Raw genomic sequence first — 21,741 nt, 5'->3', positions numbered from 1 at the left:
TTGTCAAACCAGCAGTGGTAAAATCAGTAGTGATTTCAGCAGTGGTTAGATCAGTAGTAACGTCAGGAATAGTGAGATCAGTAGTACCTTCAGCTGTGGTAAAATCAGTAGTGATACCAGAAGTGGTAAAGTCAGAAGTTATATCTGGTGTGGTAAATTCAGTGGTAATGTCAGGAGTAGTAAAATCAGTCGTCAAACCAGCAGTGGTAAAATCAGTAGTGATTTCAGCAGTGGTAAGATCAGTAGTAATGTCAGGAGTAGTGAGATCAGTAGTACCTTCAGCTGTGGTAAAATCAGTAGTGATACCAGAAGTGGTAACGTCAAAAGTTATGTCAGCAGTAGTAAAATCTGCGGTGATATCAAAAGTGGTAAAATCTGTGGTGATTTCAGATGTGGTGGAGTCTGTGGAGATGCCAACTGTGGTAAATCTTGTCGTGATGTCAGCAGTGGTGAAGTCAGAAGTTATATCTGGTGTGGTAAATTCAGTGGTACTGTCAGGAGTAATAAAATCAGTCGTCAAACCAGCAGTGGTAAAATCAGTAGTGATTTCAGCAGTGGTAAGTTCAGTGGTAATGTAAAGAGTAGTAAAATCAGTCGTCAAACCAGCAGTGGTAAAATCAGTAGTTATATCAGCAGTGGTTAGATCAGTAGTAATGTCAGAAGTTGTGAAATCAGTAGTTACTTCAGCTGTGGTGAAATCAGTGGTTATATCAGCCGTGGTAAAATCAGTAGTTATGTCATCGGTGGTGAAATCAGTTTTAAAGTCTGTGGTAAAATCTGTTGTTATGTCAGTGGAAAATATTGTGGTCAGGTCAGTGGTAAAAACTGTTGTTTTAAAATCTGTTGTAAAACCAGGGGCTGTTGAGGAAAATGGATATAAAAAATTGATTCTTTGGTTTATGGCTATGCATTCAATGGCAACATGAACATCAATTTCAAACTTCAAATTTATAGAAAATGCTGAAAATGTAATGAATGCTGGATACTTTTAGCAGCAAGCAGCTTGATGTTTGCAGAAACCATGTCTAATCTAAACTGTCCAAGCATATTAACAGCTATACAGAACACTAAGCACGTAAATGGGTAAGTACTTACAAGTAGGTAATCATACTGCTTCCTCTTCACAAATTTGCAACCTTAGTTCACCGCACCAGCAACAAGTATTCCATGACAAGGCATACACCTTACATTTAAAAGGAATCTACCACAAAAAGCAGTCTAAGCAAGCACTCACCATTTACTATCACTTTCTATTTTCTACTAATTTAACACTGAGCGATCATTTTATTGTTTGTGAAATACAGATTGCACTTTGTGCCTATAAATTCTCCATTAATAACAAAAATCTGCCTACTATAAGTCAGTGACATATGTTTGCCCTGGAAGAAAGTGTGTTTCACTGGATCACATTCAACATGAACTTTTGACATTCAAAGTATTAAAATACGTTACTGTAAAGTGCACAATTTGCTGTGATGCATGGCTACCAAGGACAGTTTTGAATTTTGAATATCAATATTTGCTTTTGGTTGCCAAGGAAAACATATTGTATGATGCATAAATCAATGATAATGCTTTTGTTGCAGATCTTTTTTTTTTTTTTTTTTTTGGGGGGGGGTGGCCCAGTGCATGATAATGATTAAAAAAAGATGGTGTGTGGAAGGTAAAATATGCACACACACACACAAAAAAGAAATATTCACACACACACAAGATTCCTCAAAACACTGGCTAAAAGAAAATGATTTAGAACAAAAAGTCTTTTTGGTGACTCACACAGCAATTTAATATGATCTCAACAGATGAGCATTCTCCTTTTTCATTATGACACATGAAATTCAGCCAGATTGTCATTATGAAGAATAATACCAAAAGTAAAACTGAAGTAAATGAAACATACATAAAATCCTTGTTATTGTTGCATTGCAATTGTGCATGATAGGCAAATTATGCTGTGGCAAAGATATCAAATATAATTCCTTAGTATGAAAAAAAAACAAAACCTGAAATATTTGCATAAGATACAGCTTCTCGTAGGCAAGGCATTTCTGGTTGAAAGAAGCACAGCATGCTAAGCTTTTGTAAAAGACCCATTCACCAAAAGCCAACTATGAAAATGAATTAGTTCTCAAAAAAGAACTCTTTATCTTTGTCTACAAGAAGAAACCACTTCATCAAGGAAACTGATTCTAGCTAGAAAAATACCCACAGCACCAATGCAGTCGATGACAACCGATATGATAACCACGCTTGCAACTATTGCTACCTTGGGTGATTTGCGGCAAGTGTGACCGACTTACCTGTTGTGATCATCGGTGTGGTGGGGATCTCAGTGACTGCAAAATTTGATGAAGACAAAAGAATGAGGTCATTACAATTAAGATTTCTTTTGGTCAAACACAGTTTTTAGGATCCCCTCTATTGTAATGAAAGGAAACAGCCATGATCTGTTTCTCTGTCTTGACTCCCAACATTATAGACTCTTATGAGTTTCAGCAATGGTTAAAATCTGAAAAGTAACAACAAATAACAACACTTAAACATGATGAATGATTAAGCTCACAAAGTGTCTTTCTAGGTATGAACAAAAAAAAATTAGTAAATTAGCAAAATTTCTGCCTTCAATCATAATATTCCTAACTGGTATCATAAATGGGGGGGGGGGAGTAGGGGGTCAAAAAGTATACACAAACAAAGTGTGTCAAACTGAAATGTAGTTTGTCCCTTGGGGGAAGTGAATGACATTGCAGTACACCTTCTAACAGCAAGGAGCCATAAGCCTCCTTGTCCTCGACTTGCCATATTAGGATAGTGACCTCCCATAATCCTGGCTGATCTTTTACTGACCTTCAATGCAGTCCAGTCCAGTTCCGATGAAGCCTTCCTCGCAGATGCATTGGCGCTGTCCGTCCTCCACTCCGCAGTAGGCATTGGCATCGCAGGTCATGTTCTCACACAGTGCTTGGCCACCAAGAGCACAGAGACAGATGAGACTGCAATTTTCTGAGACGTAGCCCTGCCCAACCTGTTGTTTGGAGATTAAGGTTTATTCTTTATTTCATCCTTCTGAACACTGTTTGATTGACCTTAGTTTGTAATTCCAAACATGCATGCATCTTGCAGATTTACAATGAAAAGTATCAATCTACGGAGTAGTAGATAGTAGTATGGTGATGTTTCTATCTTGCATTTTGCTGGGGGTTTTTTGGGACATTATTATCTTCTCCTACACTCAAAAGAGACTGAAAGTTTTGTGCACAAGATACTTGCGCAAATTTCACATGTAGCCAAGATTTGCATGAGGCAAATGCACATGAAGGTGTTTGTCAACACAATACCTTGATTGCCTTGGTTATCAATGCAGTAAAAAAGGCTTTTAGCTCCAATTTGCAAAATTCTTATGCAGCAAATGTATCTGGTTTTACAGTGATGAACCATGGTGTTCTCGCCTCCCACACAATCACACTTAGATATGAATGTATTGGTAATTTAGAAAGTGACTTGATTGTGAAGCAATAACTCACAGGTTGGTAGAACTCCACATCTCCATCAGTGAAGAGACAGCCGCACTGGTCCCTCTGCAGGCATTCACCGTCTGCCAGGACCGATCCCTCGGGGCACACGCATCCTTCACTACACTCGCCATCACACGACTCTGTGATGGAGTCTTGGCATGTCTCCGGGCACACGGGAGCACAGGGGGAGTAGACAAAGCCTGTTGGGCACTCAAAAGCTGCAGGGAAAAAAAAAAAAAAAAACACAGGTCAAGTTTGAGTGAGAGAAAGGTCAGTAAATAAGCATTTAACAAGACAAAATCTGTTCATACTATGTATCTTCAACATGAGTTCCACGATGCAAAGTTTGCTTTGAGTAACGTTCTTCTCAAGCATGCAAGACATTCAAATATGGACTGTTATGTTAACAACTAAAAAATGTCTATGATCATCCCTGAGAAAGAATGAAAAAAAAAAATATATATATATATAACTAGAAAAGCACTCAGAAAGGGCAGACCCCCACCCAGCGGCTCAGTTCCGCTCATGCACACATGCTGAAAATTGTGCCATTTCCCTATGATAAAAAAGCCTTTCCAGCACTCAACATGTAGCATTGATTTCTAGCGTGAGCCTACCACAGTTTCCTGCACTGCTGCACTCTGTGTGCGTATCCACACATCAAATACGCACAGCTTGAACTCCCTCATTCATTGGCCCGAGTATATTTGCCAATGATAATCCTTCAAAATTATTTTTTTCAATTCCTGGATTCAGACCGTGATCCACATCACTACCAAAATCTATTCATCTGTTCTTTGTGTCATTATCAAATTTTCCTGAGAATTTCATCCAAATCCTTTCATAACTTTCTGAGTTATTTTGCAACAACAACAAAAAAAACACCTGAAAAGGCATAACCTCCTTGGCGGAGGTAAATATACTGCTGTATGTGTGTGTGTGTGTGTGTGTGTGCAAGATTAATATGAAATACTGCAACATTAAAACTAAGAGTTCATTGTAGTTGGTGTCAAGAGCTTACGACAGAAGTCTTCCGAGCGCCACTGGTCAGGCGGGTAGCCGAGGCTAGTGCATCGGTCAGCGTAGAAGCTAGCATCATCGCACACCACAGTGTCATTTGGCGATGTCGCACAGGCGTCGTATGAACAGTACTCGAAGAAAGGTGCGGGGTCAAGGTATGGATGGCAAGATGCGAATGGACCTAAAAACATCAAGAGAAAGACAATGCAAAGATGTAATCACAATTAATGGAACACAAAGCACACGACACAAAACTAATCTTGACCATTTTTTTTTTGGTATATTTCGGGCAAAGAAGATGGAAGGCATAGGGCTAGGAGAAGCTTACCATCAGGATCAGATATAGTGAAACAGGCATCCTGGGCAAAGAGGTAATCCTCACTCTCCTGGCAGGGGTCGGGATCATCGGTAGATGTGCAGTCTGGCAGGAGTCCTGGCAGGAGCCAGCCGTTGCCAAAGTCCACTCCCCTGGTCACCTGCAGAAGGGTCAGGGCAACAGGAGCGATATGATTATTAACAATTAGACATCCTGAGGTAATGAGTCCACATGTTGTTGAATGTAATGGGACTATAGTATTGCTCATATCATGCCAGGAAAATATGTGGAATATTTTTTTTTCTCTCTCCTTCTTTTTTTTTTTTAATTCTAAGAATGCCATGATAAGTAACATTCAAATAAATTATGAATAAACGAAGAAATATATATATATATACATTGTACATCAATGTACAGGAAGGGATGGATGGGAGAAAAAATTGACAATAGGCCATATTCCATTACCAGTCTACTTTATCACTGCAAGTCATCTTATACACATTTAAACACAAAACACAATATACGCAATTCCTACAATCACTTTCACACAAGCACACATTAATACACAAACATAGAATAAGCACCAAAGAGTACAAAACCCTAGCCAGTTTCTAATTTATACAGTAAAATAACATTGGCCCTAATATTTTAATAGTATTGGTCTCTTTCAACTGCTAAGTGGGATAGTTATACACACCTCTTCATTGTTCGGTAGTCTGAGGTCGTTGCTTGGATCGGCATCATAATTACCACAGAGACCACAGAGGGAGCCATGGTAATCAGAAGGCACAATGACTGTCGCCCTGTTGCGGTTGTTCCACTCTATCCGTATGCCAGCCTCTGTCCGTAAGAGCTTGGATATGAATCGAATACGGGATTAAATATCAACACCTGCTGTTCTGTACCATTACAGTGCAAAGAAGGTCAAAATGCAAGGTCAAAATGCACCTTATCAAGGATATGCATATTTATGGAAAAAAGTACTGTTGAAAGAAATGAAAGTAATGTATACTGAAGAATCAAACATGTTTTTGTTTCAACATAAACATCTTGCTGTGGATGAATTTGTTGAAGATTAGACCCCTTGAGTGGGATGGAAATGTGGTTTATGGAATCAAGAGTAATGGACGCGCCATCCAGAGGAAACTGAAACAATGCAGGATATTATTAGAGACTGTCCATTTCCTGTGATAGGCATCTACATGTTCATGACGGAAAGAACAAAGGCAAATTAGACCCTGTAAAATGATCTCAGAAGCAAAATCAATATGTGCTGTTCTGAATACTGACTAGCATCTCAGATATCAACATCTAATGCAGTTGACAACGAATTAGTGCTACAAATTATACTCGTTAATAGGATGATCAAACAATTTTGTGAAGAAAGCTTTTGACTTGGAGATTAAGATGGGATGTCTTTCAAAAGGTAAAGTAAGATGAATTTCTTTGCAAGGAATACAGAGAGTCTCAAAGTCTCTCTAGCCTTTGCTTTCAAGTTTTCAATATCCCATATTCAAATTTGTAGCCAAAATGACAAAATCATAATTGTCCTCCTGGGGTATTTGTCCGCCTTGAGCAGTAATTCCTATGTTTTTCTTAGACATGCAAATATCACAAATCGACTGAACAGAGGCAGAGCACACAACCAAAAGTTTCAATAGCCCTACAAACAAATAACTCTGTCAAATCCATGCATTCATTGTGATAAAACAAACAAATAAAATCCCAACAAACCAAATAACTCAAAATGCAAAGAGTGGCTATATCAACAAAAACAGACTTACTGTATCTCTCCCAGAGGACCACACATAAATCTGCCCTGAGTTGACGCTGACTGGTGTGCTCACTGCAACATCATCAAGGAACACTCCTCCATCCAGAGTGAGTTGAATTTCCTGTGAGGAATGGACAAACAGGAAAGGAAAAGGTGTCTCACAACTCCTGCACACTGGAATTTAAAGCAGCAGCAACAGTGACAACAACAAAAACAACAACAACAAAATGATGGTGTAGGGACCAAAGCTATCCTGATCACAATGTCTTGTGATGTGTTTGTATTCAATTTTTATTTTATTATTTTTTTTTTTTTTAGTTATTTAGAACAATATTCAAACCTGGTGGTTGAAAGGACCATTCATAATGAATAAAGCATTAAATAAATGATGAACCATATGATCTGCATGCATCACAACACATCAGCTGGAGGTAAACATGTATCACTCCTTTCTAAACATCATTGAATTACAAAGCCAGCAGAGAAAGGATTGTTTCTGTCCTTTTTCCTCACCCTGTCATAGATCTGAATCGTGATGTCCTTGATGAAGGCTACCCTGTCTCCTGGATTTCTCTTGATGTTGCTGGAGCTGATGTGGACGGATGGGAGGTCAGTCACATTGGAGCAGTCCTGGACTAGCGTGTATTCGCACTCACCATGGAAGTGGAATTTGCGGCCGTCGAAAGTCTCGTAGTGAGGGTCGCCCCACACCGTACACACACCAGGATCTGTAGAGAGAAACCATCAAACATCTTGCATCACAAAAACAAGGATGGTGCTCTCATCATAAGAGTCAGTTGTGCTTACATGGCAACATACAATGGCTGTATTCAAATATGAGCGAAGAACCCATCCTCACCTTGGGTTCTTAATTGCTTTATGCTGAAAAGATGAACAAGCCAAATACAGTGTACTAACTGCCTCTTTTGATATTCTCATAATGCTGGTATTAAGAAAGCAATGTCTGTTTAATCTGCATGTGGAACAATGAAACAAAATGTCACCATGCTTTTTCGCAAAGGCTTTGCAGATAGTAATGCTAGGGTAATATACACATTGGTTCAAGCAGACTCATCACGGAAAGGTGATAACAAAACACACTGCAAGATCAGATACTGCAAGAAATATATGGGAGAAAAAATCATCATAGGTGATGAAACAATCTATAAACATTTTTTGTTCTTCCCCAAATCAGAGTTTCAAAATTGTGAATGATACTGCCAGGTTGGCATGAAAGTTTGATAAAATGCCCTCATATGCATGATATAAATGGTTCTGACCTCTTGTACAGTTATAGCCATCACCACGGAAACCGTCAGCACAGTAGCACTTCTTGACGCCATCCTTGATGTCGCAGGAGGCAAAGTTGCCGCACTCAGTCGACGCGCAGGTCACCTGACCAGACTCACAGGTACATTCCTCGGAGCAGTCATCACTGGTCCATGTCTCTCCAGGCTTGTATAGCAAACAGAGAGACAAAGACATAAATCACACAAACCAAACATATAACATCATCTCTGCATTCTAACCCTTCCTGTCCTTTTGAGTGCTAATTGGCACAGAAACCCCCATAATGTTGCACTACTGTAAAAGTGGAAATTTTCGCGGTGTTGAAATTTTTGCGCATTTCGCGCAACCAGAAACTAGCGCGAAAATAAAAGCACGCGAATATTTTTACTTGCCATACATTCCTGTGCGTGATGTCTTGATTCCGCGGAATTAAAAACATGCGAAACTCTTCTTACCCGGCCAAGCGCGAAAAATTAGTCGCGCGAAAATATCCACTTTTTCAGTAACTGTCCAAAGTCCCTGGCACAGAAAGTGTTATTATACATGCTACATGACATAATTTTACTTGTTGTTGCTTTGACCAGCAATACATTATTCCGGCGTCATTTGAATTATTTCTTTGACCAGGATTTTGATTTTATGAACAGATGAGAAGCTCATTCTTTGCCCTTGCCAGAAATAATGAGGACTACCTGCATTCTTCTCAAGCAACTGTATGTTAAACTGATAATTGCAAGTTTGGCATATTGATGAAATGAACCCCTACGATATCCTGCAACTCGAGAAAGACAACAACGGAAAACATCAGTGAACACTTTACTCACCGAGAGGTAGATGTTATTGTCGAGGGTGCAACCACATTCGGATGGGTCGACGCATTCTGTGTTGTCAAGTACCATGTTGTCAGGGCAACGGCAAGTCTCCACACAGGGCAGGGTGCAGTTGAAAACACCAGAGATATCAGAGCAAGTCATGGGACAGGCCGTTCCACAAGGGTCGTACACTGAACCACTTGGGCAATCATATCCTACAAAGTGAGGATGTGAAACATTGATATGTATTCACTTCTCACATCAATAGAATGGCTAGTTATGTCATCAACCAACAAGCAAGTTCCTACTACAATTCACAGTGAATGCACATTCATATGAACTGTATATTTGTCATGCATAGATAAGAGTTGTAGGTCTTAATATGACTGCTGAAAGGAAACAGGTAAGATGATTATGCTTTATATTATTCTCTCTTTCAGTTTAGCAGCTTTCACTGGATGGGTTTGGAAAACATGGGACATAAACTAAACACATAAATCTTTAAGCATGTGTGTAACCAACTATGCAAACACAAATTCCACCAACATGCAACACTAAACAGATAAACACATATTGTGCTCACTTCCAAAATGACAAGTCAAGAGAAAACACCTACTACAATGTTGCATAACTATAAGGTGAATATCTGAATGGAACACATTGTCAGAGATGCATGGCCTTAGTTGTCCCAACAAAGCGGGATATATCAAAGGATGAACTTACCACACTGTGGGGTGACCGATCTCCAATCGCCAGGCACTCCTCCAGCTTGTCGGCAAGCCGATGCATAGCCATTCAAACTGTCACACAGGTACTCGTCATCTGGTAGGCGGGCACACAGGTCGTACTTGCAGGCCGTGTGGTACTCTGTGGGGTCAACAAAGTCATGGCAGGCTGCGAACGGACCTGCACAGGTAAAATTGGACAAAATGCAACGTATGTGTCAAGAAAGAAGTGAAAGGCTGAATGATTTGAATGAAATTGCAGCACAAAGCATGGCAACTGCCAACCGGAATCTGAAAGAACGACAAACTTGCAGGATGACAGCTAAAAAAAAAAACAAAACAAAAAAACCAATAGTGATCTAAATGTTTGCTACCTATATTTCAAGTGCATTACAGCATATTTATGAGCATACAGCACACAAAATACGAACAAACTTGTTCCACAAACAGTCACAAAAATTTTAATTATTATACATTTGAACTGCATGTGTAGGCCCTTCTACACACAAGGGCATAATTATCAAAGAATATCAAGTTTACAGTAGACCCAGGCCCTGTAGATTATATACATCACACAGGTGGGGAATGAACAAATAGAGTTGTCCAACTAAAGGGTTTTGATATGCTATTCAGGGAGTCTGTAAAACCATGGGAAATAGCATTTCAAATCCTAAGGTTTCAAAATCACTCGACAATGTCGCTTGATATTGTTCGCCATGTGTTCACAAGAAATGGACGAACATCCTGCAATGTTATGCCCATTGGAGAATGCAAGATATGTTCCATGATCACGTTTGCCAGAAATATATAAATGTATCAAACTCACTGTCTGGTCGAAGGAGGACATAGCACAGGTCATCAGCTTGTTGTAGGGTGTCTGTACCCTCGTCACAAGGGTCAGTGGGGTCAGGGGTCACATCATCACACTCCTCACGGTTCACCACCCAGCTGTTGGCAAAGTCAAGCTTCTGTGCTGTTGGCATCTAATCACCAACACATACAACAAGAGGGATCCTTGGCTATTATCATGATCACATCTCCTTCTTATTCTACTGAATTTCATTACATTCATGAGGGAGACACATTTATTTTTTCTTCATTTCTCTACAGGTAGAGCATGAAAATTGATCAGTGCTAACACTAATAAGGAACAGAGAAATTTCTTGTAAGAAGTGGCTAAAAGCTGAGACATTATCTACATGATAATAGAATGGTTCATATTTTAGTTCTCCTCAAGCTTAATCTCATTTACTTTAAGCTGACAATGCATCACTATGAAACTAGAACTTCCCTGCAACAATCAAATTTTCTTTCAGAATACTACAAAAGTAAACATCAGTCAATGTTCTCTACAACATTCTAGCATGTGTCTAGTGTGTGAAAGATCATGAACAACACTGTTCTTAACATTCTCTCTTTCCCACCTGAGTAGAAAGCATTGATTTCTCACCACAACACCACTTGCATCAGTCCAGTCATTGTCTGGATTACCATCAAATGTTCCACACAGACCACATGTCCTGTTCCAATATGACCGCTGGATGTAGATATCTGCTGCCCGTCGTCCATTGTGCTTGATCATCAAACCAAAGCCTGTCTCTAAGACCTAGTATTTGGGCATCACCATAAGCAAAAAATGAAATGAAAAAGAGAATAGTTCCTGCAACACAAATTCTCAGCAATAATTTCATAATCAAATTATGAAATGTGCTTAAGGACCTACAATAGAATACACGAGAAACAATAGTTCCCATGGTTCAAGCAAATGTTGTATGTAATTTTCTTAGTGTCATTAAATATTGAGAACTGTCAAGTTGGAAGCCCTGTTCCCTATCTGTTTCAATAAACCAACGCAAAGGTATGGACAAACACCATTGAAGAACATGATCACTACAATGCACAAACATTTGACTTCTGGGAAACCTGTAATGCCTAGAGCTGGTTTTCTTTGCAAAACCATACCTCTTTATAATATGATGTTTTCCGAACTCATGTATCTGATGTGCATTTACACTTGTATGTAATCTCTTAACATTACACATTACAATGCGACAACACATTTTTAAATATAGATTACTTTTTTTTGGTTGTTGTTGAATAGACTAAAATAAAGGATGTAAGAAGTCACTCCTACCACATATCCAGGTCGGCCCGTGGACCAGATCTCCACACTCCTGCTGGGAGACACGAATGGCAGACTGACGCGCACGCCATTGACGGACACTCGCTGCCGCCTGGCAAGCTCATAGCGTTGGCCCTCGAAGTCCAGGACCAGCCGAGAGAGGTAGGATACCCTCGAGGAAGGCTGGTTGCGCAGGTTGTCGGCCCAGAGCTCAAAGGAGCTGCGGTTTGCACAATCCGTCACCATGGTGTAGTCGCAGTCGCCCTGGAAGAAATACTTGCGGCCATCAAAGGTCAGGTAGTGGGGGTCACCCCAGATCTGACAGAGTCCAGGAGCTGACGGAAGAATGATAAACAAAACTCTGGTAAATCCACAAAATGGAATTGTTGCACTTTTCTTTTGGTCTGAGCTGCATCCAGTAATCTTGAATCTGTCACCACGTACAGGGGTCTATGAATAGAGTTCTGAAGTGTCAAAAATCAAATGATATTCATTTATGAGCATATATATATATATATATATATATATATATATATATATACACACACACACACACACACACACATATATATATATATATATATATATATATATATATATATATATACACTGAAAACTTCACACACTAAAGAGCATGAAGAATATACATGTACACTGCACACAGTGCATTACTTCACATGTAGATTATCATATGAAGCCTACTGTACAGCTGAGTAACAAATTTTAATTAGTGTCACTATTTGGCATATCAAGTAAAATCAGCTTTTGCAGCACCAATATTTTGATCGATAATGACACTGCAATTTTGTAATCAAAACAAGTTATTTAACATGCAACTTGCCATCACCATCATTCATTTAATCTTGAGCAATAATGATATGATCTCACTAACACCATGAGAATGCTCCCATATTCAAAGTGTCACAATGAAAGACATTGGTCTGATTTTGTTTTTCTATCATTTATTTGATGTCTACTTAGGAATTTCAACTGAAATTTCAGCATTACCTACTGTAGGGCATTCATGGCAGTTTAAAGGGACAACTCATATCTGAATATGCTCATCACATCATTTGAAACAAATATCACAATGTTAATTAGCATGGCATATATTACACACAATTGTACCTCAATGACAAAATAAAAACATATTCATTTGAAGAAAATTTCTTCCCATGACATATATTCTGTTTATCACATTCATATCAGTTTTAGCACCAGCACAGTATAAAGGATATATAATCTTTAGGATTGCATTTCAGGAAATACATGTAGGATAGTCTGCAAAGAATGGCTAACACTTTATGGATCGCATGGTAGTGTCCCAAACCTCATGCCGACTGCATTCTCTCACCTTCAACACAGTTGTCATTGTAGAGGTAAAACCCTTCCTGGCAGTAGCAGTCTGGGATGCCATTCTTCACCTCGCACTCAGAATTCTGCCCGCAGGTGAAGGGCTGGCAACTGAGCTCCCCTGCACCTAAGCAGGAACACTGCTGGGTACAGTCTGGGCTGGTCCAGGTTTCTTCCACCTGAAGGAAGCAGCCAAACGAGCAAGGAAAGCAACAGCAGCGATTGGCTTGAATACTGCTTTCAGTCAAATTATATTGCTTCGAAAAGCATGAAGTCACAGACATTACATATTGCATCATGACATAAGGTCATACTGCTTGTGTTGTACAGATATCCTAGATGAGATTGATGCATTAGCTACTAAATCATATAATCATGCCTATTGTCGTGTCAAGGTAAACGCTAGATTAGAGCAATCCTGCGTGAGGACAGAGAAAAAGCGAGAAGAGATACACACTTTACACTACCCTTGCTATACATGTACCTCATTCTTATCACGTTATGGTATCAAATTGTACAAATTACAGATGGGAAATCATCATAAAAGGCAATGATCCTGTACGAGATGGAACATAACTCTTGGGCATATCACAAACTTCCTGCCAATCCACCAGAGCCAAGTGAGTGTTTGATTGATAGATGTGCTACACACTGCAGTAAATTTCAATTTCACAACACTCACAGGCAGGTAGAGGCCATTTTCCAAGGTGCAGCCGCAAGCTGATGGGTCCACGCAATCCTCGCCGATGAGAACCTGATCGTCAGCACAGCGACATGTTTCTCTGCAGGTGCTATTGCATGCGACTGATGATGGAGCACTGGAACAAGTCCTTGGACAGCCATCGAAACATGGGTCATACACTGTGTTGTCAGGACACTCAAATGCTGATTAGAAACGAAGACATAAGACAGAGCAATCAACATACAGACATCAACTGTACACCAGGGTGATACTCGACAAAGAGAAAATCTCTTTTTGTCCCCTTCTTTAGAATTTTCCTTTTGTGTGTCTTCCATTATTGACTGGATATTATTCTGTATATAGGGTGTTTTTTATCATGCACTGACACAGACATTGATGGGGAGGGGGGATGAATATGTTCAGTTTCGTGAAACAACATTTTTATGGTGGTAATAACTATATTCAATGTACATGCAATCAATGAATTTCCAGCTCCTTGGGAAATGTAAAACCAAAAGTGGATTATGTTGGCAGCAAACGAAATGCCGGACTTACGACAAAGAGGAGTCTCAGCTCTCCAGTCTCCAGGCTGCCCTCCGCTTTGTCTACAGGCCTCCGCATACTGCCCCAAACTGTCACACAAGTATTCTTCTCCCAAGGCACATACATCATACGTGCAGCCCTCATGGAATGGATCAGGGTCCCGGTAATCGTAGCATTGAGAAAAGGGTCCTGAACATTGAGGATAAACTAGAAATGTCGCTATGGCGACTGATGCCTCCGCCATAATGCATGATTCTCCCAATGGAGGTGTATAGTACAATGTCTTCACAATGTGTGATGACAGTTTCACATAACTGGCAAAATATCGGACAGGTTTGTCAGAAATATCTTGAATGCTCACTTTCCATGAACTGGGTTTGCTATAATTGTCTATTAAGGAGTGCAGGTACACATATTTGGGGAATTGAAAATTTTTACTTGACTTCTGACCGACCTTATTATAAGTTTATGCATTGAGTATAATTTTCAAGGTATGAAGAAAGAGTGTTAATTACAGTACATATATATATTTTTTTTTCATTCAAACCTGACCTTTGACCCTTAACCTTTGACCTTTGACCTTCTGGCTAGAAATTTCCAAGAGAATCTTCATTAAGTAATACATGTACATATACTAAATTTTAAAACTAATAATGCAATCATTGCATATACTAGTATATGAGGGAAATAGTAACATTTTTAGGAGTTGATCTTGACCTTTGACCCCTGACTATTGACCCATGACCCCTACACTTGTAAATTCCCTAGATAATCCCTGCCAGTCAGTACATGCATATGTACCAAGTTCCATGAAGATACATTGAACCATTTGCGAGAAAAGTGATATTGCAACATTTTCACCTAACCTTTGACCTTTTGACTTTTGACCTTATGACATGAAACTCTCTCTGAAGAATCTTTCCGCAGTAGTACATGTCTACACTAAGTTTCAAGAAAATAACTACTGGCATTGCATAGATATGGGGGAAATAGCAACATTTTTTGCATTTGACCTTGACCTTTTGACCTTTGACCTCTTGCCAATGTCACTAAAATCTACTCAACTAATTGTCCCATCATACATCATCCTTGGACCGAGTTTGGTGAAAGCTGCTTCATCCAGTTTTGAGTTATCACGTAAACAGATAAATTTTAGGATTTGACCTTGATCTTTGACCTTTGACCTCTGTCCGATTTCACTGAAAAACTAATTAAGTAATTGTCCCATCATACAGCATCCTCCAACAAAGTTTGGTGAAATTTTCTCCATCCAGTCTTGAGTTATCGCGTAAACGGATACAATTTCATGATTTGACCTTGACCTTTGACCTTTGACCTTTAGCCGATTTCACCCAAAATCTAATCAAATCATTGCCCCATCATACTTCATACTTGGACCAAGTTTGGTAAAATTCCAGTAAACATTACTCAAGTTATCGCGTAAACGAAAGCGGACGGACGTACGTACGGACGGACGGACGGACGGACAACCCGAAAACATAATGCCTCCGGCACCACTTCGTGGCGGAGGCATAAAAAAAAAAATTATCATGAGTGTATGGAAAAAGTGTGTACAAGTGCATGCAACAAGTATTTGAAGAAAGTATGTGCCCACATTGTTAATTTCATATATCATCACTACATTTTTCTTTGATTGAAAAAGAAAATATGAGCAAAATCATATTTCCATGCCGTACAAAGAGAGAATCGTCTTTATGTTCATTACCGTACCATGACAGCACAATACGACAGGAAAAAAAAAAATTAGGCTTGCCATTCTATTCAGATAAAATGTTGAGAAGCATCTAAAAGAACAAAGGTACATTCTTATGAAATCCTAATTTCACATTAAAAAAAAAAAGCAAGACCATAAAAATTATGCATCTGTATCATCACATACCATCCCTGTCCAACAGAATTGAGCAGAGGTCTTCTGCAGCTCCCCGTGCATCAGAGTCAACCTCACATGGATCTTCAGGTTCCGGGTTCACGTCATCACACTGGTCAACGTTCACAACCCAGCCATTTCCAAAGTCCTCAACAGACGCAGCCTAGTCGAGAAATAAAGGCAATTTTAAATTTCACCAATACCATTTGTGGTAGTCACAACAGGAAGATATATGATGGTCAAAAGAAAAGACTGGAAAACAACAAGAATGAAAGAGACACATTCCATGCAAAATTTCTGCTGAAAAGCTTAAAGATAATGTTTATAACAAAGCTACTACCGCTTTGTCACAACTCCTCCCAAAATGTGGTGTTGACTCCTCTAGCAATCTGGGCACCGTTTCATGAAAGTTGTCAGCCCTGACAAGTTGTCAGTCTCTGACAATTTCAGTAAAATCCTTGATTTTGATTGGCTGATTGTTACTACGGTGATTGTCAGAGTCTGAAAACTTGTCAGGGCTGACAAATTTCATTAACAGTGACCAGGTCTGTTCTTCCCAAAAATCTTACTGAACATCCATCCTTCCATCAAGTCTTTGGTCTTCCTCTTATTCCACTCCTTCCCGTCAATGTCATGAAATATTCGGCGGATACAGTACTTCCATGATAGGACAGTACAGTGTAGTTGGACTAGTTCCAAACCACCTTAGTGCTGCTGAAAATGTAAATGAAATGGTCACAAAAAGCGACTGATGGCTAGGAAGGACTGTAACTTTGTATCTACTAAATGTTGAGTGCAGAAAAAAAAAGAAACTGTCTACAATGCTAAGATGACAAATGAGACCAAGATGGCAACATCCACAAAAGAGATATCGTGGAGAATGCAGATTAGAGAAGAACCCTGTGTAGAATTGCAGCTCCCCCTCCCCCAAAAAACACAAACACATATTAAACACATAAACAAACAAACAAACAAACATCTCTGCTCACCAACTCTCCACTTGGCAACATCAAATCATTGCTTATGGTGTCATCAAATGTTCCACAAAGACCGCATGTCTGGTTCCAGTAAGAGTAGCTCAACAAGATGTCGGCACTCCGTCTCCCATCGTAGGCTATTCCAAGGTAGTCGGTAAACAGGTACTGCAAGGTGAGAGCAAAGAGGAAACATACAATAAAGACAAAACGGGAACATTTTCCTCTTTCATCTGTAGATACTTAAATCATGTCAGCGATATGAAAACATGTGTTGAGGCAGCAGTTCAAACACATCAATGATTTCATTCTCCATGTGTGCGGCAATGCCAACATCTCCTACATTGAATTCCGAAGCAGAGTCAGATATTTTGACGAGATGCCATATTCACTCAGCTTGGATACGCCTGCCTCAGCTGAAAGGAAAAACTGCCTGTCAATGTTTTTACATCTTTCACGCATTTGGCTGAATACCTTCAAAGCTACTGCTGTAATCTACCCTGCCTACTATAGACAAAATGTAAGAAGGTGGCCAGAGAACATTTACTGTTGAGATCTCTTCACTCATTGCTGTGTTAACTGCCGAGTAGGTAAGTAAAAGATTCCTTTGCACGTTTCCACCTAATTACCAGATTCAGATTTCCTTGTTCTGCACATATCATCACTGGCTACTTTACACTGATTCTACACAGACACTATGAACCCACTGAGAAATCCATACAAAGAATGGAACAGTACCCAATCAGACCTACAAATTCAACTCACATTACATAGATTATAGTGTTCTCCTTCAAGTGTTCTAAACAATGTATTTAAAATCAGACAATCATTCACTTCAAATCAAGAAAATGGCATTTCAGACAACTCACTTTGACAAACCAGAAAAATAACTTAAAAAACCAACAACAACTAAACACATTACATAAATACACATTTGACATACAAGCAACGAGACTATTGCTGTCTGCATTAATTTCCTAAATTACGATAAATTACACCACTTCACTGAAAGCATCCTTACCAAGGACTTGAAAGCTCTAAAGATGATGATTCTGTCTCCAAAGTATGGCAGATTGTTACTTATGTCAATGCCATTCACTCTCACTTTGAAGTCGTAGATCAAAGAGTAGGTGTTGTTAGAGTCTTCCAACACCAGCTCACGAATGTAGGAAACCTCATCCGTGGGCAATCGTTTCTCATTATCAGCCCACAGGTGGAAGCTGTTGGAACCCAAGCAATCCTTGACCAGAGTGTAGTCGCAGTCTCCTTGGAAGTTGTATTTCCTCTGATCAAAAGTGATGTAGTGAGGATCACCCCAAACTTGACAGAAGCCAGGAGCTGCAATAACAATCATAAAAAATTAAAAATATCCATTTACATGCAACAGAAACCTACAGTTGTATATATCACCCAATATCTTTTGCTCATCACATGCCCAGACAGATTATCCCTAAAAACATTCGGCTGCCATATCAAAGGTATCAAAATCAAGTAAGCAACTTGTGGCACGCCCCTTCAAATCATCCAAGGTCACGCAATATGAACATATCAATTCTATTCTAACAAGGTTGCAAGAAAAGGCAGTTATACTCTCATTGTACCCACTCTAACTTTACACAAGACACATATGTTTCTGTTCCTGGAATATTCCATAAAGTTTCAAGGATTTAATGGGCAGGTTTTCGATGCAGATGTAGTATTTTGACCAACGCATGATACAACTTCAAGCCAGCAACAATATACAGTGTAGGTGCCATACATTTTCGTCACTTACCTCTGACACAGGAGCCTTCCACCGAAGTGAAGCCTTCTTGACAGTAGCAGGATGGCTGGCCATTCCTCACCTCACACTCTGCATTCCTTCCACAGGTATATACTTGGCACTCGGCACGTCCATTCACACACTGGCACTGTTCAGAACAGTCAGGCTGGGTCCAGCTCTCACCAGGCTACATAAAATATATTGGAAGATCAATGTATGTGAGGGTTTGATCAAAAAGCCAGCCTCCTTCAGTGCTAGTCTAAAACAACACAGCAAGAAATAAGAATTCAAATCAGTCCTTGGAGCAGATTCTCAACACCATACCATAAATTCAAACTTCATGACCGAGGGTAATTCTAGAAACACAAATAAATAATACCATCTTTGTTTCAATTTGTAAGCTTCTCAACTTTTTCTTTTCTTTAAATACTTACATGTATCACTTTCCCTCCATATACACAGTTTGTAATGACTTATACATTTCCTCCATCAGAATACTTACTAGTACGTAATTCCAAATCTACTACATCTTCTCCATAATGTCAGAAATAAGAAGGCGAAACATTACATGTACCTTTAAAAATCAACAGATTTTCTACAAAAATTAATTCCCCTACCTGTATATACACATTGTTGTCAAGTGTGCATCCACACTCTAATCGGTACACGCATCTGTCTCCATCCAGGACTTGATCGTCTGGACAGCGGCATGTCTCTTGGCAGGTCACATTACAGCTGACTGAACTGGAGGCTGATGAACAGGTTTCGGGACACCCGCTAGCACAGGCATCATACACTGTGTTCTCTGGACACTCGAATGCTGGTGGCAGGAATGGACAAAACAAGCTCCATCAAAATATTCAGTGCCTCTGGTATGCCTCAGCTAGTATCATACATTTTTCCCCAAACATATTAATGCACAGTACACCTCTCTACGAATCGGTACTACACGTTCTTTCGCAACAAAAGAGATCCAATACTCTATATCATTCTGTCAGTTCTACAGGAATGAAATCTCTGATAGATTGAGTACAAAGAGAATCCAGCGATGAGCAACACTGGCTCATATTGTACAACAGTCCTCAAAAGGTGTCTACTGCTACAAAATCATCTAGGCATTTCTTTTGGACAAAGCTCTCATATGACATTCCTGGCAACAGTAGCGGAATACAGGACTTACGACAAACAGGAGTCTCTGCCCTCCAGTCTCCAGGCTGCCCTCCGCTTTGCCTGCAGGCCTCAGCATACTCAGCCAAACTGTCACACAAGTATTCTTCTCCCAAGGCACATACATCATACATGCAGGAATCGTAGAATGGATCAGGGTCCCGGAAGTCATGGCATGGAGCAAATGGTCCTGGAGAACAATCAAACAATTGCAGAACAATTGCTACTAACTCATGCTTCTTATCACAGAAATACACACAAAAACAGCCACATTTTCCAGAATAGAAAATGTTCTTTGTCTTCAAGTTATCCTACAATGTTGTTACTTTCCTCAAAATACAGCAATGGAGACCGTTTAGCGCTCAAAGACCAAACACAATACATACCATCTCTGTCCAGAATGATAGCACATAGTTCCTCCGACTCCCTAGTGGCATCTGAGTCGCCTTCACATGGATCTGTCGGTTCCGGCATGATGTCGAGACAATCGTCAACCCTCACCACCCAGCTATTTCCAAAGTCCGTTACAGAATTGGCCTTTTCACACATTGCAAAGGGTACAAAGAAGAAATAAGTTACCAATGTGGAATTAGGCATGATGAGGCATATTGTCCTCTCACAGTATATCTAATCACTGTAGCATTGGAAAAGAAGTACTGTGACTAGTGTCAAGTCTCAGCCTTCCTAACTCTTACATAAGGTTTATGCTAATAGCAACTACACACCAACACAAATCAGAAATAATGTTTAATGCTCACCCTGTACATGATGGGCACTTTTACAAATCTGTCTCTACTGTGTCCTACTTCAAAGACTAATCTAAATTCTATACTCACAAGATCTCCATTTGGTAATGTCCAGTCATTGCTGCTGTCTCCATCAAATGTTCCGCAAAGACCACAGCTCTGATTCCAGTAAGAATAGCTCAAAAAGATGTCTGCACTTCGTCTTCCATCATAGGATATCCACATGTAGTTGGTCAGCAATATCTATAAATTTCAATCACGGGATGAGTATACCATGGTTTACAACTATCATATAGACCTCTGATAATAGATATGACATAAGAAACAGTGAAGATAGATTCAGATACATCTGTACTTCCAGACAGCTCACAAACCAACAATCAGGAACAATTCACCTCACAGCAATCTTATGAACACTGGTTAATAATAGGAGCAGCACAGGTCGTTAAAAACAACATCACTGATTTCAACTGAGTCGGCCAGTACACCACGTTAAAAAAGTAGGAAAGAATTATCTCCAACAGATTTACAGAGTTAAGACATCACCAAAGATCTCTGCATTTACCAGAAGAAAAAAAAAAAATCACTCAATGCAGGGAATCGATTTCTCCTTATTTCTATGTTGGAAAAGCAAATGCAGGTTTCTTATTCAATCTAAGATTATGTTCTTATAACCACAAAGTCTTACCAAGGACTTGAAGGTTCTGAAGATGATGATTCCATCCCCAATGTATGGCAGGTTCTTACTGTAGTCAATGCCATTCACTCTCACTTTGAAGTCATAGATCAAAGAGTAGGTGTTGTTAGAGTCTTCCAACACCAGCTCACGAATGTAGGAAACCTCATCTGTGGGCAATCGTTTCTCGTTATCAGCCCACAGGTGGAAGCTGTTGGAACCCAAGCAATCCTTGACCAGAGTGTAGTCGCAGTCTCCTTGGAAGTTGTATTTCCTCTGATCAAAAGTGATGTAGTGAGGATCACCCCAAACTTGACAGAAGCCAGGAGCTGCAAAAACAATCATACAAACACACACATAAAAAGTTAAACTATTT

The 21,741-nt window shown here is 39.6% G+C and overlaps 1 protein-coding gene across 1 annotated transcript in view; it reads right to left on the bottom strand.

Moving 5' to 3' along the window:
* LOC140227632 (IgGFc-binding protein-like) overlaps positions 1-21,741 on the bottom strand; it is a 62,226-nt gene that overhangs the window by 35,173 nt on the left and 5,312 nt on the right. Inside the window, exons 11-36 of the mRNA XM_072308050.1 lie at positions 21,378-21,694; positions 20,780-20,932; positions 20,330-20,480; positions 19,957-20,133; positions 19,394-19,596; positions 18,789-18,963; positions 18,036-18,352; positions 17,030-17,182; positions 16,053-16,203; positions 14,165-14,341; positions 13,610-13,812; positions 12,929-13,106; positions 11,587-11,909; positions 10,903-11,058; positions 10,279-10,435; positions 9,451-9,633; positions 8,740-8,942; positions 7,906-8,080; positions 7,139-7,353; positions 6,636-6,746; positions 5,549-5,704; positions 4,864-5,011; positions 4,537-4,716; positions 3,525-3,733; positions 2,848-3,025; positions 2,301-2,336 (exon numbers count right to left, since the gene is read on the bottom strand). Of these exons, the coding sequence (XP_072164151.1) occupies positions 2,301-2,336; positions 2,848-3,025; positions 3,525-3,733; positions 4,537-4,716; positions 4,864-5,011; positions 5,549-5,704; positions 6,636-6,746; positions 7,139-7,353; positions 7,906-8,080; positions 8,740-8,942; positions 9,451-9,633; positions 10,279-10,435; positions 10,903-11,058; positions 11,587-11,909; positions 12,929-13,106; positions 13,610-13,812; positions 14,165-14,341; positions 16,053-16,203; positions 17,030-17,182; positions 18,036-18,352; positions 18,789-18,963; positions 19,394-19,596; positions 19,957-20,133; positions 20,330-20,480; positions 20,780-20,932; positions 21,378-21,694 (4,785 nt within the window). The remainder of the gene's footprint in view (positions 1-2,300; positions 2,337-2,847; positions 3,026-3,524; positions 3,734-4,536; positions 4,717-4,863; positions 5,012-5,548; positions 5,705-6,635; positions 6,747-7,138; positions 7,354-7,905; positions 8,081-8,739; positions 8,943-9,450; positions 9,634-10,278; positions 10,436-10,902; positions 11,059-11,586; positions 11,910-12,928; positions 13,107-13,609; positions 13,813-14,164; positions 14,342-16,052; positions 16,204-17,029; positions 17,183-18,035; positions 18,353-18,788; positions 18,964-19,393; positions 19,597-19,956; positions 20,134-20,329; positions 20,481-20,779; positions 20,933-21,377; positions 21,695-21,741) is intronic.

The sequence above is a fragment of the Diadema setosum genome, chromosome 4 (genome assembly GCF_964275005.1).
Source record: "Diadema setosum chromosome 4, eeDiaSeto1, whole genome shotgun sequence".
Taxonomy (NCBI): Eukaryota; Metazoa; Echinodermata; class Echinoidea; order Diadematoida; family Diadematidae; genus Diadema; species Diadema setosum.
This window is presented reverse-complemented; position numbering and strand designations above follow the sequence as displayed.